Here is a 21,535-nt window from a genome sequence, read left to right as displayed (position 1 = left end):
GAAGAAGAGTGGCCACCACTCTGGAGAGCCAAGAGTGGGCCGTCTGGCATAGAAGGGGATTTAGGGTCTCCTCACATTGAAGAACTGCTTTGTGTTTCCTGCCACTGTCATGCCAGGCGACATGCTTTGGGGTCCAGAAGAAAATTGCTCTTAATGTCTGTCTCTGTCTTCACTTAAGGCTACAGCTGACTTTCAGTGCAGTTTGTAAATCCAGGGATTTACAAAGAGAAACCCTACATGCCTTGATGAACTCGGGGTGGGGGTGGGGGGGTGGGCACAGACCAGAAAGCTCCTTTCTTCCCCACCAGTGGCTGCTCTGGGGACACATGGGCAGGCTTCCCTCTCAGCTGGTAAGGTCTTCAGGCTTTTCAGCAGGGCTGAGGATGGGAATCTGCTGGGTCCCAGGAGAGTCTTAGACCCCAGAGGTCTGGGGGCCTTCCTCAGGCAGACTATTCTCTCCCTAGAAAATCCTAAACTGTAAAACAAAGCTCCATCAGCTACAACCTAGAGTCTGAGGGTCACAGTCCCCAAGCATTGTGTCATGGGACAGCGAGCTCTGAGGGCTGCTGGCACTGGCCTCTTTGTCTCCTCTGGCTGGCACCTTCTTTATTCAGGCGTGCTAACACTTCGCTGTTTCCCCAGAGAGTTCTGTTCTCAAACCATCTGGCCTCTGCAGGGCGACCTTTTAGGTCTCGGCTCTGCTCAGTGGGCATTGGTGGCATGTTGGTGGCACTGGTCCCCTCCCCAAGGAAATTCTTGCCCGTCTTATTTTCCTTTGCATGGCTGGTACCTGCCTGCCCATTTTTGGCACCTCAGATAGTCTTGTAACTTGAAAACCTCACATTTTCCAACTGAAGTCCTCCCTTCAAACCAGAACTTAATCTGCTGGTGCAAGAAATAACCCCAGGCGACATTTTTGTTGAACTGGAGACCACTTCTTTTGTTTATAAATTGGCAGGAAAAAATGTTTAGTAACCACACACCTGCTTCTTTGGAGTTCAGTTCTAGAATAAACAGATTGGCTTATTTAAAGAATAAAGTGACTACATGGGTTGGATTAAACATTTAGAAAGACCACAGTGTGTACCCTGAGGGTTTGTCACGAGGCACAGCTGACATGGGCTTGTGCTGATGCAGGCCATGCACTTGGAGGAAAGCTCGCTTTCTAACTGAACATAACTGTTGTGAGCATTTTTGCCCGTAAGAAAGGACTCGGGCACTCTCTGGGGTCCAGGAAGTGGGCAGATGCACCTGCACTGATCATTGCACTGGCAACTCATAGTTCCCCTCCCACGGGGACAGCTGTGTTTTGTTAGTCACTTCTGTGCTCAGTAGGGCAAATGGCATTTGGCATACGAGTAAGACCTGCCACAGTGACCTCAGGCTGTGATTCTGCCCACCTGAGACTTATATTTAGAGTCTGAATCTTGGATCCAGTGGGGACCTTGGAGTTTCCCTGCTCTGATCTCCACACTACAGAGTGAGCTCCTTGTACCATGCTGGCCACAGACAGCCTGCCTATCTGAGCTCCTCTGGCCACAGGAACTGAGACTCCCTCCTGCAGTAGGGGCCATTTGCATAATGCTTAGAAACTGCTTCTGTCCCTAAGTTGGTTTAACTTCTACTTTTTCTATAGAATAAGTAGGGTTGGTCTTGAAATGAGTTCACAATTTGGAGATGACAGGGAACCCAACCAAATGCAAAATAATAGCCAAGTGCAACACAACCCGAGGCCACCCCAAAAGGAGGAAGTAGGGCCTGTGGCCCTGACAGGATGCCCCACAGAAGCTTCCTGCTTTGTGTCAGTGAGCTGGTGCGGGTGGAGCTCTACGGAGGATGGACTATGAGTCACATTTTTTGTTTCATATATTATGAGAGGGCAGGTGGGGGCCCTCCAACCAGAAGTTCCTCACCCTGATACCCTAGCAATCCTGAAAGTGAACCTTTTAGCAGCAGTTTTATGAGATTTCTCAGTTGTTATTTCTACCCTCCCACTTTTGGGGGGTGGAATGTTTATTTTTTAATTAAATATAGCTGATGTTTACTGAGCAAAAGCTGTTTGCTTTAGCACATTGTCTCATTAACCCATGTCAGGGAGCCATGGGAAGGGCCAGGGCCAAACAGATGGGACCCCTGAAGGTTGGGGGCCAGTGGGGATCAGGCTTACACCTCTGTTCACATCCTTGTAGCTCAGTAAGCCTCATGGAGAGTGCATCCCCAACCCATCTCAGGCCCACATAAAAGGAGCTAAGTTTACCTTGTCCAGGAGCTGAACAAACACAGGTGCTGGTGGCAGGAAAGTGACACTATGCTATCTTCTGGGGAGGGAACTTCTGTAAATCTCGGTGGGTTTGAGGAGGGGGCAACTTGGGCCTCTGACCTGTGTCATCAGAGAGAGCCCCTTTCCCGCCACCTGGCTTGGGCTGCTTGGGAGCTCTGCTCGCCCACCAGGAAGGGATCACAGATGCCCATTCTAGGTGACAACACTTCAGTTGTCACCTGCATGCTCCCGGGAGGGGAGAGGAGGCACTGGTCATTTAGACTTGGCTTTAAGAAATCTTCTGTTCTCTGGCCGGCCAGGTCAGTTACTGACGGTGACTTCGAGGCCAGAGCACCTGAGGCACATGCAGCTCCATCTTGCTCAGATATAGATCTGGCTGCAGGCTTGGTGGAGGCCTCTCTATCTCCTCAGAAATTGAATTCTGAATGGCTGGAAGGAGACTCTACAACCCGTGGGCGGAGTAGGTGTGGGCGGGGCAGGGGAACATTTCGGCGCATGCGCAGTGCCTGCCCATCAGCAGCTGCCGCAGCCTCAGCCGGCGCGCCGGGGTTACTCCCGGTCAACGCTCGCTAGTAACCTCAGCAGCAGCACGGTGGAGGTTAGGAGCCCTGTGATTGGCTGTGCGCGTGCCCAGCTCTGTTGCTAAGGGGAGGATGCTGTGCCAAGACCCTGGTCAGGGTGTTCAGCCTCTCTAGACCCACAGCAGGGTTTTGGGCCTCCCCCGTGGGGCTGCCCCAGCCATCGTCGGGGTTCACGGAGGTGGGGGGCAGGGTCCAAGTCCCTGCTGTGTGTGCAACCACACTGCACCCCAGATCCAAAAGCCACCCAGAAAGTGCAAGCGCTCGAGCAGCAGGAAGATGATGTTCAAACGGATCTGCTGGATGGAGTAGTGATTCACTGATGATTATTTTGATGCCTGGGCTTGTTTTCTAGTTAAGCTTAATTGGGAGCCTTTACGGTGTTGGAAAGAGATGGGATAGTTGGATCATCAGCTTCTGGGAAACGGCTGGTGTTCTGTGCCCTTGACCCTCTGATCAGAGTAAGAGACTTCCGGAATTCTCAGACTTCTGTTTACAGTCAGAGTGTCCCGACTTCAGTTTGCATCCCCCACCATACCTACACCCCCCACCCCCTCCATAAGACCGCTGATTTCTGACTCCTCTTCGTATTTTCTTCAGTGTAGGGAAAGCGATAAGAGACAGGCAGGGCCTCTGGGACTTGGGCCAAGCAGGGTTGCAGGAGGCACCCATTCCTGAGCCCCTCTGTGGGATTAGTCCCTTGGAATTTCCCTTTAAAATCAAAGGGCGGGTCTTCTGATGGCTGGAATCCAGCATCATGTACAAGGTGACAGCTTCCCTGCCATGCTGAGTCACTTCAGTGCTGGGCCTGGCAGAGGACATGGAGACAAATGCCAAGTGAACCTGGTCTATAGAAAATGCCCGCAAGAGTGTGTGTGTGTGTATTTGTGTGTGTCCACAAATGCAATAACAACATGGTTTTCACCAGCTGTTTGCCTCTTGAGTATCTGGAAGGGTGGGGACCACTTGCATAAAGTGGGAGGTACCACCCTGTGCCCTCCTCAGAACAACAAAGCCTTCTCTAGACACTGACCTGACTGATCCTTTGGGCTTAATTTAGCTGCCTTGTGAGATGTTAAACAGCATTCTTCATAGGCACCCAATCCTTTCTTTCTGAGCAGTGCACAGAGACTCTTGGGGCTGATGATTTCCGCCTTGAGTTTCCACCAGTTGCTTGCTTCTCTGGTTTGGCAATTGCAGAGCTGATGTGATTCTAGTTCCCAAGTGGGACCTCCTGGCACTGATGCTGAAGGTGAATAAGTGATGTAGTAATCCCCTTTGTTTTCTTGAGACTTTGCCAGGCAGTGGGTAAATGCTTTGAGACAAGAAGAAAGGTTTCAAATATGATAACTATGGTATTACACCACCAGAGACAAAAGGGCGGGTATTGTTAACATGAGAACGTGCAAAAACCTGGTGGGCTGGAGAGGCCCTTACATATTCTCATATTTTGTCAGGTTCTTATTTGGAATCGCAGAGGAAGCTTGTAGCGTTCCTGTTTCTAAAGACATGTATATCTGTTTGTCCAGGAAATGACCGTGTGCTGGATAGAAGCAGCAGGGAGCTCTCTACCCATGTACTCCTTGTCCTTTCCTTCCCCCAAATTGACATAAATGTGCCCTGTGGCCAGACCCTGTACCCTCTCTTCTTATCTCCAACTTGTATCTGTTTTGGAGAGAGGTATGGGTACCTATTATCATCTTGTCACTTTCTGTCTTCCTAAACTGTTCAGTGCTTGAACATCTATCAGAATTTTTGATGAGGATAAGACTGAACTACCAGTTTCCACGTGCTGAGCCTAGCTGGCTGGCTCCTGAGCCCTTCTTGCCCATCTCAGCCCTGATTCCCTGAATCCATTCCCTGTGGCCTTCCCAGGCTGTTGGGAAGGGCAACCTTCACCTTCTGCGTTTGTGCCCTTTAGCTGTGTGATGCCCTCTGGCAGAAGCCTCCCCCAGGCTAGGGAAGCCTTTCTTCATGCACACTGACCTCCAAGGCCAGGAGCCTCCTTCCTGGGTCCCTGGGCACACCCAAGGACCATGGCATTCAAGGTGTGAACTGTGCCTTCCTTCTCTGAGTTTCTACAGACAGACTGTGTCCATTGTTCCTGTGTCCTGCCACCCAGCCTAGGGTGTGGCTCACAGTTGGCATGGAGGGGATGCAGGAAGTCACAGAGCAATGGCTTCCCCCTGCAGCCCCGCGGAGTGCTTTGAGAGGAAGAGCTATTGTCTCAAGAGGAAGAAGGTTGTGATTTCCCCTTGCTTGCTGGCTCAGTGCCTTGAGCTCTGTCTGTCAGGAGGGTGCTTCTAGAGGTCACTCCCTTGGGTCACCTGAACCCCTGGCTTCACTCATGACATGAAGGGATGACAAGTGGGCTATTGGGTGGTAATAGGAGCCTGGGTTCTGGGTTAGGCCATTGCTTCTGAGTCTGGGCTCCTTCCTTTTTTGACCATGTGACCTGGGATCTCAGTTTCTGCAGAGCAGATGGGACTCATGGGAATGCCAGCTCAGGGGGCCCTGGAGAGAGCTGTCATTACTCAGTAGGGGCCGCACACAGTGATGCTAAATGTATTTTAGTGTTGGAACTCCAATTTTGTTGCAGTGTTGGGCTTTGTGTCCTTGGCTGCTTTAAAGTTTTCACACAGACTTACTGATCCTGATTGTTATCAGCATGATGTGGATGACCTTGCCAGCAGCCCTGTGGCAAATTTTCTTGTGTGCAGGATAGAGGCACCAGGCTCAGAGCAGGGAGGTTGCTTGGGTTGCTTACCTCGGGGCTCAGGGCTCTCTGCTCCCCATAAGAGTCACAAGCTTCCTAGAATTGTTCTCCCAGGGGGGCTGGGGAGATGGCTCAGTAGGATAAGCACTTCCCTGGCAAGTGCAAGGGCCTGAGTTCAATCCCCGGTTCCACCAAAAAAAAAAAAAAAAAAAAAAAAAGCTATTTAAGAATTGTTCTCCCAGATTCCCCACTCCTGGCTAATCTCAGGACTCAGCCAACAGTTATTTCAACACTACAGATGCACACCTCTAACTGAAGACCATGCACTGAGATGTACGAGCCTTTTTCTGGGAGGTCTTTTAAGATCTTCTGGGTCACTGCATGGTGAATTTTGTGATTTGGAGACTATTTATGTTCAAGCTTCAACATTCGTGAGTGTCTGGGTGGAAATTTCCACCATCGAAGCAGCGCTCCATAAGCAACATTACACTCCAGAGCCTGCCTCATGAGAGAGGTTAATGTAGGTCATTTTAGGAGGATGTGAGATTTTATCAGGCCCTGTGTATTTCTGTCTTGTGGCTAGATTTTCATAGCAGACAGAGCATTGGAGGTGCTGTACCCACTGGCTGCCCATGGCAGGGACAGCACAGGTGCTAGCGGGGAGCCCAGCCATGCATGAGGTTATTGGGTTTGCATACAGTGACTGTAGTTAGTATCTTGGGTCTTATAGAAAATGCCTTTCCCATCCTTTGGAGTAATTCTGACACATCCTAAAAAGAGGTTAAAATGAATGAAACTGAGCTTAGTTAAGAGTTTTGCTTTCTGGCTCTGTCTCTTAATGCAATTCGATGTCTTAACACCTTTTTGCAAGTTAACAACATTTAGTTAATGCTTAGTTAATGGAGAGGCAGGACAGTACCATAGTTGGGAAGAAAGGTTGCAGAGTCAGGAGGAAGCAGGTACCATGCCATCCGTACCTCCAACCAGCTGGGCAACTCGGTGAGGTACCATCCAATGGAAGAGGAAGCATGCACAGGTGTGACCCTGTTGGATTAGTGGACACTGATGAAGTCCTGTGCCTGGCATGTATTGTGCGCTAAACAGTAGCCATGTCCTCTCAGGTGTTCTGGATGGTCTGCTAAGGAATCAATAATAGCTTCATTGGCTATGGCAGTGCAGAGTCCTGGGGTTGCCATTCCGTGAGGAAGCACGTTACAGCCTGGGCCTTTAGCAGTGAAAGAGAGTCAGCTCAGTTTCCTGTTGTAAATGGCTCACATGCGCACCCTTCTGGGAGAGGGGAGTTGTTTAGGATTTGTTGGAGGGACTTCCCAGGGATGTGCTCATCCCAGGGCCACCTCAAGCCCAAGCTTTGCCTTTCTGTCTCAGGTCACAGGTTTTCCTGGCCCTGGCTTCCTATATTGGAGCTGAAGCCCTTGCAATCTGTCCCCTGGTAATCTGTTGGCTCTCTCCCCAGCCCCTGCAGTTGGCCATAGACAGATGAAAAACCTTAGTCTAGTGACATGTTCAGAGTCAGGTGCTGAGCATGAGTGCTGAACTCTAGAAGATTCCTCTTTGATTGTTCTGAGATGCCTAATGATTGCCAGGCTCCAAGCATCTCATCCCTCCAGTCTGAGCCACTGAGGGGAGAGGACATCATTGCATCCCCATTTCTGAGCCTTGGTGGCCCACAGTGCCCCCTGCAGGGTGCTAGACAGCCCCATGTGTGCTCCTCCTCAGCTGGTAGGGGACCTGGGTCAGGTGGGAGAGGAGGGCAGGGGACAGGGGAGATGTGGGACAGTGCTGAGTCAGGCCATATCCCCTACAACACCAAGTCCCAACACTGTGCCACCGTGAGCTGAGGCATGGAGTGCGGAGTCCGCTGCTGACAGGCAGAGCCCTGGCCAAGCCCATCCCGAATGCACCTACATCGCTCCTTCTGGCAGCTGTGAAGTGGACTTGGTTAGCTTGCATTACGCTCCAGATCCTGCCTCATGAGAGAGCTTTGATACCACCTTAACCTCCCACCTTTCTATCAGGGGACACTGGCTTTTAGAAAGTTATGCAATTGGAGAGGGGGAGGATCCAATAGCCCTTGGGCCAGTTGATTCCATTGGGCTCCTGGTTTTCCTCCCCTCCCCTCAGTCACTGTCTTGAAAGCTGACTGTATCTGTGTGCCTAAGTGCCTTGTGTCATTTTCGTGCCTCTGGAAGCTGGTATAAAGTGAGCCCAGCCTGGTCCTGGAGGCTGAGTGTAGGTGGCTGCTGGCCTTGAGGTTGTGGGATGGGGTTGGCCAGGCTTACAAGAGAGCCATGGAGTAGCGCCTCCATGCAAGAGCAGGACATGGCCTTGTGCCCCTTCCCCTGGAGGTGAGAGTTGGGGGAGCAAGGAGCCTGCTGGGGGCCTCAGTGACCTCAGCCTCAGGGCTATCAGGGCTTCAAGTGAGCTTTCCTTATGATGGATGTGTAATGGCTGCCCAGGTAGCAGGCCTGATGCACTCCCAGGAGCCCCATGGTGAACTTGGGGAGCTTTTTAGCCAGGTGTTCCCTACATATGTTTTTGGATGCTGGTTTGCAGTGTCACTCTGGGGTGGAGAAAGAAGACAGGGCACTCTCTGCTGACCTGTGAAACCTGTCCACGTGCACAATGAGGGCTGCTGGGCCCCATCGATGGCTGGCTCATCTGCCCACTGTGTCCTCTGTGAGATGTGGAAAGGGCTGGTGCTGAAGGCCTCTAGCAGGACACTCCAAGAATAGAGATGCAGCTGGTGCAGGGTTTCCAGGAACTATCCAGGCAGAGGAGGTGACAGGACCCAGGAAATGTGATTCCAACCCGGTGGGCACCTTTCTTGTCCAGAAATCTGCCTTAACTTTGGCTACAGGACATACTGGTCTCTTTGGCTAAAAAATTGCCATGGTGACAAAAGGATGCACAGAAGCCGAGGCTGAATACCCGGCATGGAGACGGGGTCCCCAGAGTCAACATAGGTACGTCAAGGTGCTTGGCATGCTGCCCCCTGGCCCTGAACTTCTCTGGTCCCTCCCGGCCCCAGGTGCCGCCAAGCCCCAGCTGGGTCAGCTCTTTGCTCCCTCCTCAGGACCTAGCGGCAAGGGTGTCCCCAGTTTTCTGTCCCAGTTCTTGGGATCAGAGAGAAACGTGACAGGGCAGATGAGAGCTGAGAGTACATGCAAGGCCCTGGGTTCCACTCCCAGCCCTGCAAAACAACAACAACAACAACAACAGTGACAACAAGAAAACCCACAGACAGTTACCTAACCACAGCTTTGCCCGTAGAATGTGGCAACTCAAAGCCCTTGAGAGTGTGTCCTGAACCCATTTCCCAAGGACTCGTTTACCCCACCATTCAGCTTTTGGGCAAAGAACTTGAGAACTTGAACTTTCTTCATCTAGATACTGGCAGATTCTGTCTTGTAAGGATTAGAACTCACGAATCTTAAAAATTGTACTTGGAGTGTAGGTATGGACATGGGTCCAGGCGTGCCCAGGTGTGCGCAGAGGCTTCTTACCACTGTGACCGCAGGGAGCAGGGCCGTGTCTGTGACCCCATTTCCTGCCATGAGAACCCTGAAGGCACACATTTGGGACAAGAAGTGGCCTTTACACAGCAGCCCTCCTCTCACAGATGCCGCATCTGTGGAGGAGCCCCAGGTTCCAATTTTGAGCGCTAGAACTGGATACCGCTGTCTTACTTCAGACCAAGGGGACAAAGTTATGCTTTGTGTCTAGTTGTCCCTGCAAAACCTCAGTAGTCATGGGGCAGGGACTTCTAGCATTTGAGATTAATTCATGATCAAGGCTGGGATTATGGGTTTTAGTACTGCTGGGATTATGGGTGTGAGTACAACACCCAGCCTGGGGCATATAGCCTCAATACAACTTAAGGGCGACAGATTTCCTCTCTGTTGCCATTGCTGCTACTAAAAGGTTGCCCTCTGCCATGTGCCACTCTGCCTTGGAGCCAGCTGAGTACGGACTGAAACCTCCAGTAACTGTGAGCTAAATAAACCTTTCCTTCCTTCATTTTGCATGTCAGGTATTTGTCCCAGCAACGAGAAAAGAGTAACTAAGACAGTGATCATAGGTGGCTTTATTGGCGCTGTGGGCATGATTTAAACCACTAGGAGGAAATTTTTCTTAATTGTTCTAGCAGGTTTAGAAGTCTGGAGAGAGACTGGTTCCACTTTTGGAAGTGTAAAATAGTTCCGTGATGGAAAACTGCTTCATACAAGACACGCAGCTGCAGCTGCCTTCTTGCTGCACGCTGGCACCAGTGCCTGGTCAAAGCTGCCATGCAGCCAATCGGGTGACAGAGCCAGCCCATGGTGCACCGGGATGTGTGCACATGTTGTATGTGTGCATGTGTGAGCCTGTGCCCCTTGTGTGTGCCCATATGTGTTTATGCACACATGTACATGCCAGGAGTGTGTGGCTTGCTGTGTGTATATACAAGCGTCCTCTCAGGTGTCAACACTAGGCCTGGGCATCAGCAAGCTGAAAACCTGTGAGAATTTAATTTGTGGGCTCTCCTGTTCTACCCCACAGGCTGGAGTGCTTTTATAGACACTGAGGAGTGGCGCTAGAGACAGTACTAATTGCTTATATGTGTTTCTGTTTTTCTTTTGTGGTCCAGGCCCTCACCTGCTGGGGAAGGAGCAGCCCTCCTGCCCATAGGGCAGGCGCCCAGGCTACACTCCTGTTTCCTTCTTAACTGATGACCTCACACCTTGCCCAACTCTACTGCAAGTTCAGAACTGGGCTGGTCTCTGTCCTTTAGCCTTTGGGAACACATGTTTTCTGACAAGGTCCACTTTGTCTCTGTTCATCTCCCTCCCTGCCCCAGGGCTGGAGCCTGGGCAGCCGTGTCAGAAGGAGGGGCTGCCAGGAGTCAGATTGCTTTGACCCAGATCTGGGTGTGGACCCATACTCCCCAGGGTTTGTGTGAGCCCTTGGCCTCCGTTAAGGCTCCAGGTCATCTGAAACAGGGATAGGCCTGTCCCTGCCTCCAGGCTGCTGTGATCATGGAGGGAGATGAGAGTCTAGAGTGGGGAGCCCCCACAGGTCCCACAATGGAGTCCCATCCAGAAAAATTCAGATAGCCACCCCAGGGCCCTGGCCTACCCCACCTCTGTGGGCTGGAGAGGAGGAGAGGCTGGTCTGTACCTGGCCAGCTGTGGTCTCACTGGTCTCCTGGGCTGTCTTGTGGTCCTAGCATCAGCATCTTGTGGTTCTAGGTAGCTTCTGAACCATGGGTGACAGGAAATGATGTCACAGGTAATGCCTAATATAACAGCCCACAGGAGCAAATGGTCTTCACTGCTGGGGAAGACAGGGTCCCTTCCTGAGCCCAATGGCTGGTTGGTGCCCAGCCTGACTTAGGGGACAAGAGTGTCCTCAGGCCACTCCAGCTCTTTGAGAATGATCACCAGCTTGACCTAGGTGATCCCAGATGTCAGACCTCAGGTCAGTGCCCCTGGATGGGAATTTGTGCCCCATGTATGCATGGGATGTGGATGGGACCCTTAAACCATGTGGACATGTCCACCCAGCTGTCACTCCCTGAAGTGATGAGATCCTCCCTGTCATGTTGCTTGCACTTTGCATGTACTACTGATGTGACATTGGTCACTACAGTGGCCACCATCATAACACGCTGTGTTCCAGGCTCCCCACAGCAGTATGTGGAGGAGCCACTTCACCAGGGCATCAGCCTGCTTCCCTCATCCCCCACTGGCACTCTCAGGAATGAGAGGTGAGGACGGGGGACACCGATACGACATTGGTGAGAGTGCGGGACCACCCTCTACCTAAGAAGCTCTCGCTACAGGTGCCAACACTGCTGTGCAGGACATAGGAGTGACCCCTGGGCAGGCAGCACTGGGAGGTCATTCGGGCCACATTTCCGTGATGCTCACCTTCTCTCTCGGTGGGTGCAGGGTTCTAGAAAACTTTGGGGGAAAGTTTAAGTGAGAGGCAAAAGAGAACATCACCTGTTTCAGTGTGGGATAGACTTGGGGTCACTGAGATGCAGCACACCTCAGAGAGTGTCCCTGCATAGCAAGGGGTGGGCCCCGCCCATGGGAGACAGCAGGACTCCATCCAGACAGTGTGTGCGTGTGGGTTCTGTCTTTGTCGCTATACCACTAAGGCTCACCCTCACGTGCACAGATGGCAGTGGCACAGCAGTGGCGACGTGGACACAAGGGTGGTGACCATCCTCGCTGATCCAGCCCAACTGCAGGCAGAAACCTCCTGCCACTCTGTCTTTCCTGTTTTTACGTCACACAGCCAGGCCCCTGCTGGTCTCCGGACCTGGGGGATGAGGGGAGGATCCTGGGGCTTAGCCTTTTGATGGCCATGATTTCTGTCTCTGTGACACTGGCATTGATTTTCATGAGGAGGGTAGGAGCGTCTGGCTGCATTTCTACCTGGCAGCAAAGAAAACTGAAAGGTCACAGGAAAACAGCACCGTGGAAAACATGCCCTGGGAGTCCCAGATGTGCATGATGGGAGGAACAGAGCCATAGGGTTAGCGGCACTGTACACAGGAGGTAACGGAATTCGGATGGTACTGTCTATGACCAGAGCATCAGGACTAACCCTTGTCCTCACCTGGAGAAGATAGGAAATGCCTGTCTGTAGAATTCTGGGAACATATTGTGCACAGTTGAGCTCTAAAAACATTAAAGACATACGGGCATTTAAAAATAGTTAATGACCTGCATTTATCACTTGGCTCTTTATAAATTTCTTTGGACTCCTACATTTTCATGTAGGGGTCTTTACTTAGAGTCAGCTGGGAAAGTCATCTTTGTGGAAGGAGAGATCTGCTTCCAATAGGAGAAATTGGTTGCAAGCTCTGTGGCTTTGGTCTCTATAAAATTACCATTTCCACAGGCACGGACTCTGCACAGGGAAGTCCTATCTCTGGCCCTCCCATCAGGACCTCTTGAGTGTTTCAGTAGGAAGCCAGGCACTCTCCTTGGCTTCTGTTTGGATGTCTACCCAAGAGATTCCCTCCCTGTTTTGGTCCCTCCCTCCATCCCAACCTCCCTCCTTCTAGCCCTCCATCCCTCCATCTACCCATCCCTCCTCCACGCAGAGTTATAAACACAGGCATGCACGCATGCACATGTGCACGCGCATGCACACATGCATATACAACATTCCCAGCTCTGAAAGCCTGGATCTGCACTCAGCATCTGCCTCAAAAGCCATCCTGGAGGACCTGTCTGAGTTAGGCAGATGTGAACGAGAACATCCTACCAGAGTGGACACAGGTCTGCCTCCCTGGCTTTCTGGGAGCAGGGCCCCTGCCAGCAGCCCTTCCTAGCACTTCAGTGACAGTTGCCCACTGCAGTTGGCACTAGAGGCCATGGCCCTGAAAACAGCTTCCTTCCCTGACTGGAAGCACAATGGGAAGCCTGGGGTGAGGAGACAGCTCCATAGCCCCCTTACCAGCTGGCAGATGCCATCCAAGAGAACCACGTGCTGCAAGCTTACCAACTGGAGGTTTAAGTGCACCCTTCCTGGGCCTCCTTCAGTCCTTCTGGTCCCACATCTGCCTTGCCCCATACACACGAAGGGGTGCATCTGTCTTCACTTGGGTCCCTTCCTTCCACCTTGTAATTGTCCCTCCTGGGGCCATATTCCCAGATGTCTCTGGTGCTGGCCAGACCCAATTATGAGATGCTGGGCCTGGGAACCAGGGTTCCTGCTAAATGACTTACTTTGGCTCTTTGGCAGCTGAAACAGTGTTCAAGAGCTCAGGAGAAGAATGAACGACCCTGTTCTTAAGCAGCAAAGAGACCTAGCTGCATCTGCCACCACTTCATCCTAGCTGCTGGCATTAGAGGCCCCACAGGAGCAGGATCCATTCCTCACTTAACTCTTCCTCCTAGCCACCTCCTGTTCTATAAGGTGCCAAAGAGCAGGAAACATCTATCTAGAGGGAGAAAAAAGCACAGACATCCAGAAGACCACTGCCACCCTGTCCTTTGTGAGGTCAGCCTTTAGGCCATGTAGCTTTGTTCCCTCCAAACTCCTGAGGACTCCCTTGCAAGGACAGTGAGGGCAGCCAAGCCCTGTGCATCCCCCAGCCAGGGATGGGGGCTGCAGCTATCTGCTGTACCCAGCCCTGCATAGTTGGAAGATGACTCTGTGTGGAGTGGCAGGAGCAGGGATGAAGGAAGACTCTGCCTGGCCATCCCCACAGGAGATGGTGGCCTTGAGGGCCAGGCTGAAGGGTCTGGCAGGTGCAGGAATTGGCAGGTAATGGCAGAGAGACTAGGGAGACAATGCCAGGTCCGAATCTCTGCAAGGACCTGAGCTCTGTGTGAAGGCCCTTGCTATGCCAGGGCCATCTCGCCCTCCCCAGGCCTGGAGGAGGAGCCTTCTGCCTGGCCCGTGTGGCTGGAGAGTGTAGCAAGCAAAGGTGAGACACCATGAGGCCTGCTGGGAGCTCTGGAACCTGAGAAGACTTGTTTCTGTTTGTTCGAGATTATGTTTATAGTGCATTAACTCCCAAGGAGTCCATTGACTGCTGAGCAATCCATGTGGCATTTGGTGTTTGCAAAATCACAAAACAAGGGCCCGCTTCTCCTGGGCGCCCATTTCACCCACACCTGCCCAGCACAGTGTGGGAGACAACACGGCTTTGTGTGGCTGGGGACAGTCCTGTGGCTGCTCTGCCCTGTGGCCCCAGCGTGTTACTCAATCCCTGTGCCTGTCAGGGAAGTACTCCCTATTAATTCTACTGGGAGCCAAGATTGGGGGCCTAAAGGCTCCCAAGGACCCCAGCCAATGGTATCATCCCAATGCTAGCAGTTTTGGTGGCCTGTGGTGGCAGATAGCAGAAAAGGTCTTTGTCCCAAGTAGCTCAACACCAGCAGGGCTTGAGCTTTCCCTAAGAGGCAAAAGTACATTCTGGCAAGAGGTTGTTTGTTTGTTTCCAGTGTTGGAGATTGAACCCAGGGCCTCTGCACTGAGCTACTTTGCAGTCATCCTGCCTCAGCCTCCTAGAGTTCTGGGGTGACAGGCCATAGACCACCACTCTCAGCTAAGAATTTTATTTTGTTTAATCTAGGAGGTTTTATGGTTTGAAAAAGCCACAGAAAGAAGGATAAGTCACCTGAAGGAGTGAAGCGTGCTCTGATGAACGAAGAGTTTTTCAGGCCTTGGCTTCTGTGGCACTGGTGCTAGAAGGCCCAGCCATACTTAGAACCCACCTGGCCTCAGGAGCTCCAGGGGATTTCGATTTTCTGGGGCAAGAAAGTAGGATTTTTTTTTTTCCATCCTATTCCATGGTCCAGCAGTAGCAGACCAGGAGTGCCTTCCTGGATGAGCTGTTGGGGTTCAGTGATGGGAAGAGTCCATTCACAGGAGAGGGGACAGGAAGGAAATGGTGCAGAAACCCTGAGCCCAACCCTGCTAAAAGAGCCACCTCTGGGTTACTGAAGAGGTGGGAATTGGGCTGTGTGGCCTCAGGCCACCACTGACCCTCTCAGAACCCTGAGCCCTCACGTTATCTACGAAACACAGCACTTGCTCGCTGTCCCCGAACCCTCACAGGTGTCCGCTGATACCATTGCCTTTCCATGGCCCTGTTTGTTTTCAGAGGAAGTGGACAGTTAGCACCTTCCACTTGTCTGTAGTGCTCTAAAATGTGCTCTGGCCTGGAACCAGCTCTACCTAGAGTGCTGGTTGCCTGGTGACAGTTGTGGTCACACAGCACAGGAGTCAGGGGACAGTGGACAGTCTCATGGGCTTATAGGGAACAGTTTCTGGTTCACAGAAGATGGGCTTTTGTTTGTTTGTTTTTCATGGGCAGCAGAATGTGGTTGTGATGGCCAAGGAAGGATTCTGTGCTCCTCCTCCGCTGTGTGCAGGCCAACAGCCTGGGATTCTGCTCAGGCTTTCAGAGTGGTGATCTGACAGGCTGAGGCTGGGACACAGGGACAGAGAGTCTATGGGCTGCATGGGTGCCATACCTGGGTGAAGTTTACTTGTCAAAGTCACTGCTCAGAAACTGGCTCATTTTGATTGCCACTATTCGAGATTAACTGGCAACAGATGCTGTCCACTGGAAGCAGGTTTTGTTGCACACAGTATGATGCATAGGGACACCAGTGGCCCCTCTAATAGCATGCTGTTATCCTGTGTGTGCTGGGACCTCACGTGGCACAGGCAGCTGCAGCGGCAGGGCTTGTGGTCCTTCCTGCTGGCCAGCACACGCTGGCTGGCACCTTGGGTATCTGTCCTATTTTGAAGGAGCAAGGAGAGAGTATGCCCAAGACAGTGGTTGTCACCAAATTCCCTCAGGGAGAGAGATCACTGCTGCCCATTAGCTCACGGGGCAGTTACTTAGCAGCCAGCCCTGGGCATGTCCTCATGGAGCAATGACCCTGGCCCTCATGGGAAGCAAAGCGACATGTGTTGGAGCAGTGGACAGTGCTGGGCTCAGGCGCGGCCGTGCCTTCTGGGAGCCCCTGGGGAGAAGCTGTCTTGCCCAGATGTTGTCACCTTCCTCATGATTCCTTCCTCTCTGGATTGCTATGGTCCAAAAAGGACCTACTAAAGACAAAACTCAGAGACCCTTTAGCACCGAATGCCTCTGTTGATCTGATTGGGAAGCATGGAATCAGCAGTGTGCACTGTGTATGCCCGACCACAGGTCACTAGAGGACAGGTGAGGTCCCTGCTTCTCAGAGACAGAATGAGGGGGAGAGAGACAAGAACCAAGAAAGGTGCATAGAAGGCGAGCAAATAGGAGAGAGAGACAAGGGTCAAGTGGGGACAGAAAGAGGAAAAGAAGAGAGAGGGGGCATCAGGGTGGGAGAAGAGACCAGGGGGGAGGGAGGAGAGGAGAGGAGAGGACCAGTTGTCCCATGGTATCCTCTGTCCTAGTTCCCAGGGCTACTTTTAAGGTCCTACCCAATGGCCTTGGGCACCAACCAGAAGATGGGTCAGGTCCTGGAGGCCTGGGAACTCCAGGATGGGCGGCTGAGGGAAGGTGACTGCACCGTGGGCCTTGAGGCTGTGGTGGTGCACACATTCATTTGCCTGTGGTGGCCAGAGGTGACCAGGGCTGTGCCTGGGCCCTGGGCTCCCCTGGGCCCTCTTCCTCCCCGGCCCCCAGCTGTGAATAGCAGGTTAAACTCAGCTAGGGGACATCCAGGGTGTGGGTTGCCATCCTCTCCTGCTGGAGGGACCTTCATGAATCCTCTTCTCCCAGGACATGTGGCCACAGGGTGGTGACAGGCAAGCATGAACCCTATGACTCCTGAACTGTCCACAGGGACTTGCTCTTTCTTTGTCACTGAGGTCTGGGGCTCCATAGCTACCCTGCGCTCAAGGCTGCCCTTGTGAGGACCTAAGAGGGGTGGCCTGCATTCTGATGCCTCTCATCTCCTCTGTCCTTGTTCAGAGGGGTCTGAGCTAACTGAGGCCTTTCCACACTTAACGAATTGACTTGACGTCAGCTGACCATACTCGATGTTCTCAGGCACACTGAAGTCCTGCAGCTGCACGTGGTCCCTCACTGCATCCTGGACAGCTTCTGGCACACAGGGTCTTTACAGGGGAAGCTCCCAATGAAGAGAGCAGACAGCCATGCACAGGGAGTTTGCCCGGAAGCAACCCCAGCTCCAGCTGGGGCAGACCAAAGCAGCAATGAGCGGTTGCTTGGGGCTTAGTGCTCCCTCAGTGATGTCACTTGCATGCCCCGGGGGCCACTTCCCAGTACCCCCCCCCATGCAGTGCTCCCTCTGAGGACCCGCTCTCCTGGGAGGCTGACCCAAGTAAGGACAGGGTCCTGTGGTTCCCAGCCCTCTGTCTGTCTGTCCACCACACAGGCCCCACCAAGCAGGATGCAAGCCCAGCACACCCCCCTTGTATCCTCTGGCTGTCGATGCACCTAGGTTGTAGCTGGCCACTTCTCACAAGGGGAAGTTGCCTTTCTGGACATGCTTTCAGGTCCTGGGTCCCTTCTCCCTTGGGAGTGACTATCCCTGCCCTCCTAGGGTGACAGTCACTCTTCTCTGTTCAGAGAATAGCTTCAGGGCTACAGCTTCCTGACTTCTCTCCACCTGGCTTAAACAAGGCCTCAGGGAGTCCCATGCAAGTTAGGTGGCAGCTGGTGACAGACTGGAATGCTAGTGTCCCATCTGTAAGGGGCAGGAAGCCAGCAGGGAGAAAACCCAGATTGGGCCCTGCAAACATGTTGGCTTAGGTGCCCCTGGAGCCCAGGAGAGTGTTGGCAGACAACAATGGGCAAGTACTTGTGGTATCTCTTGTCTCATGAAGGCCCTGGAAACATGACACAATCCCATGATGCACTCTGGCTGCTCTGCCCAAGTGACTTCCTGGGTTGGAGTTTATGAATCCAGTTGCTTCTGGTTTATCTTCCTAGCACATCTCCACAGTCCGCCGGAAGTGTCACCCGCGAGATCAGCAAAAATTCCAAAGCCATCTGATGTGATTGTAAATGCTTTTCATTATTAATGAAGGAATTAATAATGTATTGATTATTTAATTAAAAAGTAGTTATTTATAAGTAAATTGTATATAAATAATTCATGTAAATGTATAAAGAATAAATAAGTAATTGGTCAATGAAATGCCAGAGGAGTGGTATAATTAATACAAGTGAGTGGAGGACAGTGAGTCCTGAAGGGCGACCTTAGCCCCATGTGAGAAGCGCTTGGTGAATGTCCCAGCAATACACACGTGCCACTATATGTTTGGAACCCGTGACACAGTGTGGGGAAGGACACAGGGACACAGGGTCCAGCATGTTCTACCATAGCGCTCCAGGAGGCAGGAGGGACACAAAGAGGACAATCCTATTCCGGTCCCCAAGTAGACATGGTTTGCCTTTTGCAGGATACAAGACCCTCCTGAAAGGAATCTCTGGGAAGTTCAGCAGTGGGGAGCTGGTGGCCATCATGGGCCCCTCAGGGGCTGGGAAGTCCACACTCATGAACATCCTGGCTGGATACAGGTGAGCAGGAGAGTGGGGGTGAGTATGCTGCCATGTGCCCTCATAGGACAGCCTGCTGTCCAGTGGGGGGCTCCAGGGAAGCCTGCAGGAGGTGCTGAATGGCTGTACCTTTCAGGCAGGTAAGTCAGTGTTCCCTGAGTGAGTTCAGCCCTGGGCCAACCCTGCTGGCACATGAAGTGGGATGGACAAGGTCGGGGAGAGGGAGAGCTGGGAGAACAAGCAGAAAGTGCTGGAAAATATGACAAGGCTTTTTCAAAAGGGACAGAGAGGAGTGCTCAGGCAGGCTGGGTGTGGTTTCTTTAGTTGTGCAGAACGTTATAGTAGGCATAGTGGTACATGCCCATAGTCCTGGGAAAGCTGAGGCAGGAGGATTGCTGTGAGTTCAAGGCCTGACTGGACTACATAGCAAAATCCTATCTGAAAAACAAATGAGCAAACAAACAAACAAACAAACCAAACTTTAGTGATCATAGGCTCCCGTGTGACTTGAGCCCAGAGTCTTCACACACAGCTGCATCTCAGCCCTTTTAAACATTCTTTTATTTTGAGACAGGTCTCGCTCAGTTGCCCAGGCTGGCTTTAACCTTAGATCCTCTGGCCTGAGCATCCCAGAGTGCTAGGATTCTGGGCCTACATACCACCACGCCCAGCTAAAGCCAGTTCTCAGTTCTCTTCACTTCTCCTTGCTGACAGGAGTCATGAGAATACCTCTCACCCACAGTTGTGCTTCCTGCACTTTCAGATAGCTGCAGTCAACCATAACCCAAAACTATTAAGTGGAAAACTCCAGAAATGCATAGCTCGTAAGCGTTGAGCTGCATGCCTTTCTGAGATTTGTGATGTGCTCCTTGCTGCCCACCCCACCCCCGTCCCTTTGAGCAGCATCTCCAGTGTCTACATGGCCTGCTTGTTGGGCACTCGGAGCCTCCCAGGTTATCAGGCCCACCGCTGTGATTTCAAGTGACGTATTTTACTTAATAATGGCTCCGGCAGTGGGAGACTTGCAGATGCAGGTGACTTTAGAGCAGCACAGTGTGTTACTGTTCTGTTTTATTGTCAGTTGCAGTTACTGAGCTCTCTTCCTGCTTAATTAATTAATTTTATGTATTTGGTACAGGGTCTTGCTATGCAGCTCAGACTCGTAGTGACCTTCCTGTGCTTCAGCCTCCCCAGTGCTGGGAATACAGGCATATGCCACCATGCCCGGACTCAGTAGCCGACTCAGCATACCCTGGGGTGGGGCCGGCATGGCATGTGGTGCCAGGATCAAACCCTGGTCCCTGTACTTACCTAAGCAGGCATTTAGTCTGCTAAGCAACCCCCATACCCTCCCTGCTTAATTTATACATGAAGCTTTACGGTGAGTGCCTATTAGCCAGGCGTGGTGGTGCACACCTGTCATCCCAGCGCTCTGGGCAGCCCAGGCAGGCAGATCACAAGTTTGAGCCCAGCTTGGACCACTGAGCAACATGGAGAGAGCTTGTCTCAAAACAGAAACCAGAAAGGGCCGGGGTTCCATCCCTGTGATGCACAGGCGTGCATGTGTGCACACACACACAGGAAGAGGAAAGGAAGCAGCTGCAGATCTTACAGCCCTGCCAGGCCAGGGAGAATTGATCAGCAGCCCTGTGTCAGATGGGCAGAGAAAGTGCAGCCCCTTCCCCTTGGCAAAACTGCACTGGCCCAGCGAGCTTGTGTGTGCTGGGTCCCTTCCTCACCATGGTGTCTCCAGGCAGAGGACAGCATAGCCCTCTGGGTCTCCCTGCAGCAGCTGGAAGGGCCACCTCTTGGTCACCACTCTTCTAGCCAGCAGCGAGGCCAGGAAGGGTGGTGTTGATGGCCTCCTCTGTCCTCGCCCCACAGGGAGAGTGGCATGAAAGGTTCAGTCCTCATCAATGGGCTGCCCCGGGACCTGCGCTGCTTCCGGAAGGTGTCATGCTACATCATGCAAGACGACATGCTACTGCCGCACCTCACTGTGCAGGAGGCCATGATGGTGAGTCCCACCCCATCCATGCACCCCTGCCCTGGATACCCTCCCTGCAGCACATGCCAGCCCTGCCTGCTATGTGGACAGCTACACAGAAAAGATCCCCCAGGCTGTGAGTTCAGTGTATCTTTCTTGTCAGTCGTGGTCAGGTCTCTGAGATCATTGATCTCTGACTCAGAGATCATTTCCACAGAAACCAGCTCTCCTTCCAAAATAGAGGGGCTTTCCTTCCATCAGCTGTCTAGTGAAGGCCCAGAGAGTCTCATCCTCTGACTCGCCTGCCTGTCAAATGCAGGGAGGCAGCCAGTGATGGCTGAACCCCCACTGGGTCCCCTTGCAGCCATCAGCCACATGAATTCAGGAAAGGGGTGTGAGATGGAGCCTGCAGGAGCCATGCTGTGAGCCCCGGGTCCCTGGCAGCCATTGGTCACATGGGGACTCAGAGCCAGATTATATGGGGTTAGTTGGAATGGGGCACACAGTGGTGCAGGGAAGGAGGGGGATCCCATAGACACTCCATGTCGTTAGCATGTGCCCTTGCGACAACTCTGCCATACCTCATAAGTCTTCCCATGGAGTCTTCACTTAGGTCCTCTATAGGTAAATGCAGTGTTGAGGGAGGACACAAACATCCTTACCTTTGGAGCCACAGAAGTGTCCAGGCAGCAGCTGACAGTGTATTTCCCCAGAGTAAGCCTGCTGGGTGGGTCTCTGGCTATCAGGGCTCAACTCCCAGCAGCAGAGCCCCCACTGGTGCCATACTGCAAGTGGTGGAAGCTCCCAGAACCCCTCCTGCTCAAGTCAGCCCCTGGCTGCAGCTGCTTTTCTCTGCACACGTAGTGTGGGTGCTCTGATCTGCTCTCTCCTCGTCCATTGCATGAAGCCCCCTGCAAGGTAGTGTCTCTCCAGGTAGCACAGGGGATGTGGAGCCTGGGCTGCTATTGGATTCGCAGAC

The 21,535-nt window shown here is 52.5% G+C and overlaps 1 protein-coding gene across 2 annotated transcripts in view; it reads left to right on the top strand.

Moving 5' to 3' along the window:
* The window catches only part of Abcg1 (ATP binding cassette subfamily G member 1), a 47,873-nt gene that overhangs the window by 11,549 nt on the left and 14,789 nt on the right, over nucleotides 1–21,535 (top strand). For both annotated transcript variants that reach the window (XM_004631787.3, XM_004631786.2), the window contains exons 3-4: nucleotides 18,473–18,590; nucleotides 20,454–20,586. In XM_004631787.3, coding sequence (XP_004631844.1) covers nucleotides 18,473–18,590; nucleotides 20,454–20,586 — 251 coding nt within the window. The remainder of the gene's footprint in view (nucleotides 1–18,472; nucleotides 18,591–20,453; nucleotides 20,587–21,535) is intronic.

Source organism: Octodon degus, unplaced genomic scaffold (assembly GCF_000260255.1).
Source record: "Octodon degus isolate 3935 unplaced genomic scaffold, OctDeg1.0 scaffold00045, whole genome shotgun sequence".
In the NCBI taxonomy this organism is placed as follows: domain Eukaryota; kingdom Metazoa; phylum Chordata; class Mammalia; order Rodentia; family Octodontidae; genus Octodon; species Octodon degus.
The sequence above is the reverse complement of the archived record's forward strand: the minus strand, read 5'-3'. Positions and strand labels throughout refer to the sequence as shown.